This window comes from Contarinia nasturtii, unplaced genomic scaffold, assembly GCF_009176525.2.
Source record: "Contarinia nasturtii isolate CC-2019 unplaced genomic scaffold, AAFC_CNas_1.1 Cnas_scaffold_129, whole genome shotgun sequence".
NCBI lineage: Eukaryota > Metazoa > Arthropoda > Insecta > Diptera > Cecidomyiidae > Contarinia > Contarinia nasturtii.
Genome location: NW_022197486.1, coordinates 6,503,077 through 6,512,953, shown reverse-complemented (window position 1 = coordinate 6,512,953; position 9,877 = coordinate 6,503,077). Strand labels below are relative to the sequence as shown.

The 9,877-nt window shown below is 32.3% G+C and overlaps 2 protein-coding genes across 2 annotated transcripts in view; both read right to left on the bottom strand.

The window, feature by feature from the left end:
* Positions 1 to 6,688: 6,688 nt before the first annotated feature.
* LOC116346865 (protein kinase C-binding protein NELL2-like) lies at positions 6,689 to 8,162 on the bottom strand. Its single transcript, XM_031777122.1, has 4 exons — positions 8,032 to 8,162; positions 7,690 to 7,714; positions 7,331 to 7,524; positions 6,689 to 7,165 (listed from the first exon to the last, which is right to left on the bottom strand). The coding sequence occupies exons 1-4, from the start codon at positions 8,084 to 8,086 to the stop codon at positions 6,729 to 6,731; spliced, it is 711 nt and encodes a 236-aa protein (XP_031632982.1). The 5' UTR covers positions 8,087 to 8,162; the 3' UTR covers positions 6,689 to 6,728.
* Positions 8,163 to 8,953: 791 nt separating this feature from the next.
* LOC116348733 (protein 5NUC-like) overlaps positions 8,954 to 9,877 on the bottom strand; it is a 1,780-nt gene continuing 856 nt past the window's right edge. Inside the window, exons 2-3 of the mRNA XM_031779819.1 lie at positions 9,309 to 9,872; positions 8,954 to 9,224 (exon numbers count right to left, since the gene is read on the bottom strand). Of these exons, the coding sequence (XP_031635679.1) occupies positions 8,988 to 9,224; positions 9,309 to 9,872 (801 nt within the window). The 3' untranslated portion in view covers positions 8,954 to 8,987. The remainder of the gene's footprint in view (positions 9,225 to 9,308; positions 9,873 to 9,877) is intronic.

Genomic DNA, 9,877 nt, shown 5'->3' with positions numbered 1-9,877 from the left:
GATGTACTGGGTGTCAATAACATTGAGTTTTATATGGAGGTATGTTGAAATAATATCTGATTTTTGCTGCCAAATTTTTCATGCACATCTCAGTACCCTTTAATTTTAGATCAACACTGCTGCTGTAAAAGTTGGGAACTACACTTGCCAAAGTTGGCGTCGATTCAAATGAATTTTTGCACGATTTATCTACATATTAAAGGACTGTAACTGACACATTTCAAAATAAGGGAAATATTGGTTTTCTTTTCAAAATGTTGGTCTTGTTTAAAGACGGAACACAAAGTACAAAAATCATTATTTCAAACCAATTTTGCGTATTTTTTTTTGCTTAATGTAAATAACAATTTGGATCGGTTAATTGAAGGTAATTTTTTTTTATAAAATCGAAGAGTGGTCAACGTGTTATTACACCAGTAATAATATGAATTGCAAATTAATGACAGAAAATGAACATGAATTACATGGATAATATGTATCAATTTAAATTTGTTTGGTCGTTTCATAGTAGTTGATTATTGGATTTTAAAGTGTTCTGTCAATCGATTAGAGTCAGCATTTGTTTTCATTGATTGGGTCGTTTTGACATTTAATTTCGTTTTTATTGAAGATTTACAATTTATTTACTCAAATAAATTGAATTAGACGCCATTTGTTTTTCAACTTTTTTTAAAACTACGCATTACAGTGATTGTCTTAATTTAGATTGATATCAATATACGAATCGGTTACCTTAACAAATTTCCTGAGCTCACGAATATTCTGGCCGGTTCATATATATGGATGACATTCATAGATTCTGACCAGGGGGTCCAGGGTACAAAATACCCCCTCCTGACGAAGTGATATCCCCTACGAATTTTTCAACATGAAAAGATTTAAAAACAAATTTACACTGGATAGAATGGACTTTCAAAATACCCCCTTCAGATTTTCCCAAAGGACCGAGTACGACGTTTCCCCCTTTGCTAAGTGAAATTAATCCGATATACGGCGCTGATGTAAATGTCACTCTATGTCATTCCACAATAATACATTTTTTGGCTTGACAATATATAAGCTCTTCATTCAACATGCATAATTTTTGAACGGTCGAGTAAAAAAAAGAAACATATCATAGAATATTCTTCTTACGTTTTTCATAAAAATTCTCTATATTTTAAATTTATTTGTTTAAAAATAACAATAATTTCAATTTTTTTTCATAGATTGAACAAGAATCTAATGTAAAAAGTAATACCAATGCGACACCTACCGTAAAAATGGAAAAGGAAACTTATTTGGAATTTTAACATTTTGGTCCGCCATAACAGCATCTTCGTTTTGCTTCTCTGTGATTGGTCAAGTAAAACGAAGATGCTGTCATGGCGGACTAAAATACTACAATGGAGATCAACTACGTTTCTTTTTGTATTTTTACGGTAGGTGTCGCATTGTCATTACTATTTACATTGGATTCTTATTTAATCGATGAAACATTTTTTTTTGAAATTATTGTAATTTATAAACAAATTAATTTTTTTTTCAACGATTCAATAATTATGAATGTGTATGCATTTTAAATGAAGAGCTTATTATTGTCAAGCCAAAGAAAGTATTATTGTGAAATGACAGAGTGACATTTACATCAGCGCCGTATATCGAATTAATTTCGCTTGGCATTGGGGGAAATATTTTGACAGATAGTACTCGATCCTTACTCCCTCCCTTAAATTGTCAAGTCCAGAATCTATGATGACATTTATCATCACCTTTTAATAAGTGCATGTGTTACTTTCGGAAGACATTGATATAACCGGACCCCGACATAATCAAGATGATTTGCACGTGTTTCAAGTAGGATCTATTTGGTAATTTTCTGATAAATTCACAGCACTGACAACATTTGAAATAAAGCATTTATTCAATAGTAACCTTTTTCATTGATAAAACGTCTAGATCGAATTGGAGTTTATGGTATGTGTAAAATTGATAAGTTGAATCAAAAAATGTGTTCCGTCCACCTGGTTCATAATTATGCATAGGCACGAGTTTCATGATTAAAGTTTTGTGATACGAAAAAAAATGTACGAATGCCAATTACACGCGCGCTGCTTAATTAACCAAAATTTGTCATTCGTATTTCAAACGTATCAATATCTCACCGATAAGATTGTGCGCATTCTTACTTGAAGATAGAAAATAGTGTTCGAAAAAAAATGGTTTGACAGACATGTTGAAATGAACTTAAGCATGATGTATGGGTTTATCGGTTTTCATACCATTATCGGAAGCATGTGTAAGCTGCGTTGTTCACCATTTATTAGACTTTAATGGATGGCAATTAGTTGTTTAAGTAAATAGAAACGAAGGTTTTGCACGAAATACAATGACGGTTACTCATACAACAAACAGTTGATCAGGACACATGGTGACACAATGTAAAGCTTCATACTTTATGGTTTCTATTATTTGTTTTAAAGATTTATAGGAAACAATCGACGATTTAAAATCAATATCACATCAAACCGAGATTCATCGAATTGGCAATAAAAACCCTATCAATTGCTGGCGTACCGAAATTATGCCTAAAATGTCACACTGTTAGCGCCACGACGGAATTCAATGTAATCTACACTAAGTTGCCGCCAAATAGTGAAAAGACTTTTGCTCAGTTGCAACCAACAGACTAGAACTCCATAGTTGTCCGTAGTGGCGCTAGCAGTGCTACAGTTTTGCATTTTATACAGTCTCTTATGGAGCATAATTTCTGTGTGATTGCTGGTTAGATCTGAAAATTGTTTAGTTATCTTATCTCGCGTGACAATTGACTTGTTATAAAAGTCGAACATTTCATCGATTTATTTACACGATACTCTGAATAAAATCAAGACAAATGATGGATTGGTTCAAATACCGTTTTTTTTTTCAGCAAAGATAATATAAATCAGATGCTTCATTGCGTATATGTATATAACATTTAATTACACTCGGTGAGACATTGTAAGGTAGGTAACAAAAGTCAATTGAAGCTTCCGATTTAAATGAATGTTGCTCAAAAGTGAAGCCAGACGATCGGCACATTGAGTGGAAACTGGTTTAGTGAATTTGTCGCGAAAATCACACTTAGGGCTTATTCAAAACTGCGATAAGAGCATGGAATTCCACTTGAAGGATTAAGTCAGAACATTTTTTCGATGTTATTATTCGACAATTTTTTTTTAACTGAGTCAGCATGATAAAATCAATGCTGTTGTCGCCGTCACCTCTGTCGTTGCTCTTTCGGTTGCTTTCGTCTGCATTGTCATTTATTCGAATGGGGCCGCTTGAAAAACAGAAAACAAAATTGAAAATTACAACAGGTACATTGTTTACTGCAATTCAGTAATTAATTTTTATGAGAATTAATTTAAAAACGTCGTGAATTAGGTATAATTACAACAATATCTCTTTCATTCTAAGTCACTGCGACTTTTTTTCACGTGTAATTTATTTTGGTCGCTTATTCAGTCCATGTCTGATCACATGGAACGATCAAACGACAATGTATAATAATTGCTTTGTTGTTTGTATTGAATTTAAGTCGGTGTTATAAGTAGAACAATGATGAGAATCACAATTTACTTGCTATTCACCTGTGGTGCATTATACTCCCGAAATCTAATGTTGACTTTGACATTGTACAACAAAAACTAGATCGAACAATAACAACAATAATGTCTACAACAGTTGATAAAAGTAGCAAGGTTATTTGGTATAGCCAATTTTCGAGGCGTTTTGTATTCCATTGGTTCTAATTAAATTGTTACAGCAATCAATCAAGTTCACATAATAATATAAAATGTTATGATTTTGAAAGCACAAGAAGAGAGAAAGAGAGAGCGAGAAAAAACCGGTAAATATAAATGACAGTTATTGAGACCTATTAGGTAAAATTGTTTGGCAAATTCGCTTGATTTGCGAATAGATAGTCGTTGTTCTCGGAAATGTCACCACATCCAACCCTCAACCAAATGTATATAATCTAATGTTATGTCACTTAATTGTACAACACATTGAATTTTGTTTTAAAAATACCTTTCTTACACATTCTTACGCAATTGAATCGGAATCTATATGAAAAAAAAACAACATGGCCAGCATATCTACAGGGACATCCTCAGACCTCGTCAAGACAGGGGACCATTTTCAAGAAAAATGTGAAAAATTAAAAGTGAAGACCTAAAAAAAGATCATCACTTTTGCGTAGAAAGTTCTCAGCAAATCGGAATCATTTTCCTTCTAAAAAACGTTGACATTTTCTTTTTTTCGGCTATGGGGGAGGAGGTCAAGCGCCCCCACTGCTCTCCCCTGCGGACGCTCCTTATGGTACACAGACAGCGTTCCGAAATCATTAAACACTTGAACACCAAAAAAATCCTCTTGTTTATCCACATAATCGTGAAATTTACATCATTATTACGTCAATGCATTCGATCTGGAATATAACCGCGGCGTATATCCAATGACCATGGGATTTTTGTTGTTTTCATAAATTTTGTATTCTTCACGAAAGGCCATCTTTTTTTTGTTCTTCATTGCTGGCTCTTTTTCACCTGTTAAAATATCTTTATTTTGGCTCTTTCATCCATTCTGTTTGGTGTTCTTCAAAAGTCAAAATGATTCTGGGCATTGATTAAACATTTGAAGTTATTGATATACAAAAAAAAAAATTTAAAAAAAAAATTAAATTCTAATTGAAGGACACTTGCTGTGGAAAAATGTCAAGCCGTCAAATAGAATAATGAGCTCATCTTGCATGAGTTCATTGTATCAATATCATTTTCATTTCAGCCGACCATTTTTTTTATTATTCAACTCTCATATGATATGGCTCATAGCTCAATTCGAAAATCATGTAGTTCTTGAGTGATGGAATTAAATCCAATTGACATTCATGAATTAACCAGATTTTTCGAGCACAATGCTTTGCGTACATCAGTGAGTCAAAAATTCCATCGTGTTGAAATTCACGTTTCCATTTTTATAGATGTATATAAATATGTATATGATTCATATATATATCGAAGCAAAGATTTAAAAGAAAATTAAAAAAAGCACATGCCAAAGACTTGAAACAGAGAGCAACAAATACCAATTACGAACAAACAACTTGAGTAGTACTTAGTATTTATTGGACCTCTCTTTATCCAACGTTTTAACGTGTCGTTCACGTGCATTCGCGCCATTCATTTATACATATGTATAACAATGAACTGCGCTTAAGTAACTGATAAACGTGCTTTTATTTACACAACCATATGGTAATGATTAGAAATATGACTTCATTAGCAGCCAATAAAATGTGAACGATTTGAAGTGAGAAGAAGAAAGGAAAATAGTAGAATATACATATACACTCACACTTTAGCGTAAATGATGAGTCTGCAGAAAATCCATCGTACAACAGCAAACGAAAGAGGTAAAAACTAATCACATGAACTTTATTATTTTTCGAATAATAAAATGTTGTGTGTTGCGCGAAATGCTTAAGCCTTTTTTTATCCAATTTAGATTGTGATGATAACTATATGGGGGTTTTTTCGTCGTTGATTTTATTAGAGAACAAGTGGAATTGGTTTCGTATGTATGAACATCAAAATGGGTTGAAATAATATAAAATCATCACACTAAATGCCGCTCAAGATATAGTAACCACACAGGTTCATTAGATAAATCATTAAAAAAAAGAACTATATAACGGGCACATGGAAGAATGAATACATGCGCACTCATTTCACGTCATTAATTACTGCGCACTGATATTTTTTATTTCGATATCCCGATTGATTTCTGTAACAAGTGCCTCATTTTTCGTTCCCGATGTATTGAACCAATGGAATTTGAACTTATCTATTTTTGGACACATGATTATATACAAAGTTATATTTTAAATTGATTGTATTTATTTAACTCTGTCAAAAATGCAATCAACTTATATATTCTGTGTCATGAATTTATTGCCATTTACTGTTATCTGTGTCAGTTATGATGTTGTCCTAACAATTTGTCATTGGAAAAATTTCAAGTGCTTTCATTTAAATTCGAAATAAAAGAAGAAGGAAAAACGCCCGATTTGTCTTCTTTTTTTTTGCTCAAACACAGAAAGACAGAGAGTGGCACCTATTGGCCGGTTTTTTCACTATCAAATTCTGAGTTCATACTAATTGTTTTGTGTTCTCCACTGGGTTTTCGACGTTGCTTTATTATTTAGCGTTTTAATTTTGATGTAAACTTACTAACACTTTGGAAATGTGTGAGTTTTTTTTTATTTCGACTAAGAATTATAAATTAAAGCGTTAATCTGCTCGATTCAATCGTTCAATTTTGTAATTTCCGCTCCCATGCAATGCAGTTTCATTCAATTTATGTTCAGAATCTAAAAATAGCTTCTTTTGTAGTGAAAAGTGGATTCATGTGACCAAAGCTCGTGAGTGTACAACTTACTTACGTTTGCAGTTCAGGCACGTGTTCTACACTGCAACTGTGATATATTGAATGTTTTCAAATTTGTCTGACATTATCACATTGACATCAATATTATAGGCGATTTAATGAATACATCGACTTTGTGGATATATTTTCAACTTGTTTATTTACTGTCTCAATTGAAATCTCGAAAAAGATATCGATAAAGTAATTGATATAATAATGTCATTGAACTATAGTATTGTGTTTTTATCAATTTATTTACAGTCACATTGATAAATTTAGTGATAGTATAAAAGACTGTGTGCTGGACATATGAATCTGGTGCAATTAAACTTGCCGTTTGATCTACATGTGCATGTATTACATGATTTAATAATTGTTTTACCAATTGGATATTTTTTACCATTTAGGTTGCACATTGTGTTACAATCGATTGAAAAATTTCCATTTTTATTAAGTGGTTGCCATTCTCGCGGATCTTCGTTGCAAAACATCTCCAATGTCGATGTGCCGTCTTGAAAGAAAGTCCCCTCAACACAATTGAACCGCAAACTGATACCATCGTCAGTATTATAATAGGTATTGGTTGATTGCGGTATATCACCACATGTTTTTGATGCTATTTCACATCGTGATCCGGTAAAGCTGTTAGGACAAAGACACTCACCGGGTCGATTACAAATACCATTATTTTCACAAGGCGGATCACAAATTGCTGCAAATTTTTTCAATTTTTTTTATATAATTTGAAATTATTCGAAGAACAAAAACTTTTTTTAGTACATTAAAATTTACAGAAAAAGTTGAACAAATTATTGGAAAAGAAACAATCGAATTGCTTCTCTGTATACCGTACAAATATGGAATGAAATTTCCTTACGTGTACAAGCTTTCGGAACGGTTGGATTAAAATCCCTCAAAATCCATTGGTCATCACTACAGACATAAGACGCTGATGTGTGATTGTTTTCAAATCGATAGCCTGCGTTGCAGTTTACACCGATTTCAGTTTGAGTAATAAAATATACAACGGCATGTGGTATACGCTTTATTCTACCGCAATTCTTCAATTCACTAAAGAAATATGAAAATTGTTTTGAAAGCACATGTCTGAGATCACGTTGAAAATAAAACGGCAACTTCATTTTAAACAAAATATGTTGCTATTATATGTTCAATGTGTGAATTTTCATTAAATTTGAGTTTAATTTCTGCTCTAAAATTTGAAATTATACGTACTTTGCTCCAGGTTTGGCTTCACCACCTGTAATTAAAACAAGAACAATTCAGTTTGGATCATATAACTCTCTTGTAATTTAACATGGGATGTTTGCCTCTATCAGTAATCGACTATCAAAAAGATTGTCAAATAAATTCAAAGCGGCACCACATCAATTTACATATAAACGAACCCGGACAAAATCGTGTAACAATTTGCGAGTATTTTGCAAGTACTCACAGGGAAAAAATGCAAATTATTCGCAAAATTAGTGTCTAATAATTATGTTTTTAATGATAAATGAAATCTTCGATGGGAAATAATCGAAAAAGAAAATGCGAAGGATGAATATTGATTCTCACCTGGAATGGCTCCAATATAAATGGCCACAAAATAAAAAATAATGACACACTTCATATCTATTTAAAATGGTTCAAATGAAAATAAAATAACTTTCAGTTTGAAAAGACGGAGAGTATAATTGATTGTTTGATGCACGAAACTCAAATGAACATTTTGGGTACAGTTCGAAGATTTTATAATTTAATTTATTCTTGATAAAGAAAATGTCGAATTTACTGATTAGCATAAAAAATAAAATGTAACCGTTATTTTAGATGTCATCTAGTTTTCATTTTATATTTTTCGTATATTGTAAGAATTAAGTATTTTTTTGCATATTCACATTTCTTGGAATTATAATGAAAATAAAAAAACCCAAGCGCAATCAGAAAATACAATTTATAATTAAATTTTGATAAGAAGCACACCATTTTTTTCTACGGAAAAGTCACAAGTAAGTCGTTTTAACAACGTTATCGCTTTTTGGATGCGTCGCATCAAAAAAAAATTTCGAACTCATGATGTGTCCATGTGTTTATATGAAGAATGTGCGATGTGTGAACAGACTAGAACCTCACACGGCCTCTGATGAAATCAGAGACAGCGATGAAGCTTATACAGTATTAAACTCCTTTAATTATGCTCCTTAATGAATGCAAAGTTCCATAATGATGATAACAAAAAATCGTAATTCAACAAAAATAACCACTAAAAAAATTTTAGTTGAAAATTATTAGAATTTTTGGTCAAAACACAAACAAATACGAATGCATTTTAACACAATTTACGTGTCATTTTGTCTTTTGATTTGCTAGGGACTTTCGTCAAAAAAGTGAAGAGCAAAAAATGGAAAAAGCCTGAGAATTTACAATTTTGAAAAACTAAAAATAAAACAAATGAAACAACAACATTGAATTCGTACTAAAATCACTTCTATATTATAATTTTTGGTTTAATACTTCGAATCTTTACCTAACTATGATATTATTGAATAAAAAAAAATTGCAAAAAGCAACAGGGTTGTTGCAATCAGCATAACAACTGAAAATGGTGTCACTACATTCGATGCAGAGGTAGATACGTTATCAATAACCTCATTTACTCCAATGAATCTAATTCGTCCTTCGATTGCTGGATAGATCGATTCAAAGCGACGTATGTAATTAATAACTGCGTCTGCCATTTTGATCTTCGTATCGACCGCATTATACGACTAAAAAACGAGATTCGACATTGGATATAATTAAGAGATATAAATAAAGAAAAACGAAAAATATCTTCGAGGATCCAAACTTACTTTGAACATAGAAAAACTATCACCCCCTTCAAATATGAATGTACTAAGAATAACTCCATAGGTTTTCTGTTCATCAAGTGGTTCGTATGTCGGTGCAGTACAGTTGGCGCACAACACTTCAACAGAATGAACACGTTGGCCTTCTTCTTTCTGCAGATTGTAAACGACACGCACACCAGACATTTGCAAATAGCCTCGCGTATAATCACCAAGTACGAATCCTTTCATTGTATGCTCTAAAGTTTTTTTCACTTCACGTCCAGGAATGTGCACAATATGCAATCTATCATCAAATGGTAATATTGTTGAAAGTGTGAATTTTGAAAGATTTCCAATTGTAGCACCACTACGAATTGCTCCAGCATTGATAAAAGCAATTGAAGCATCCGTCCATGCGGCATCTGATCTATCATACATTTGTACTCGATTATAGACAAATGCATCAGTTATCAAATTTCCAATATTACAATCGCAATCACGACAGTCATTTTTCAATTCAACTTTTGAATAGGTAATAATATCTTTGGTTAGAGCTTCAACACTTGGACGATATTTGGCCAATAATTCAA

Excerpts from the sequence above, each read along its gene's own strand:
- LOC116346865 (XM_031777122.1), bottom strand. The coding sequence starts at position 8,086 with ATGAAGTGTGTCATTATTTTTTATTTTGTGGCCATTTATATTGGAGCC. Across the intron at positions 7,715-8,031 it reads TTATATTGGAGCCATTCCAG|GTGGTGAAGCCAAACCTGGA; the intron begins GTGAGAATCAAT and ends TTTTAATTACAG. Across the intron at positions 7,166-7,330 it reads CGTTCCGAAAGCTTGTACAC|CAATTTGTGATCCGCCTTGT; the intron begins GTAAGGAAATTT and ends AAAAATTTGCAG.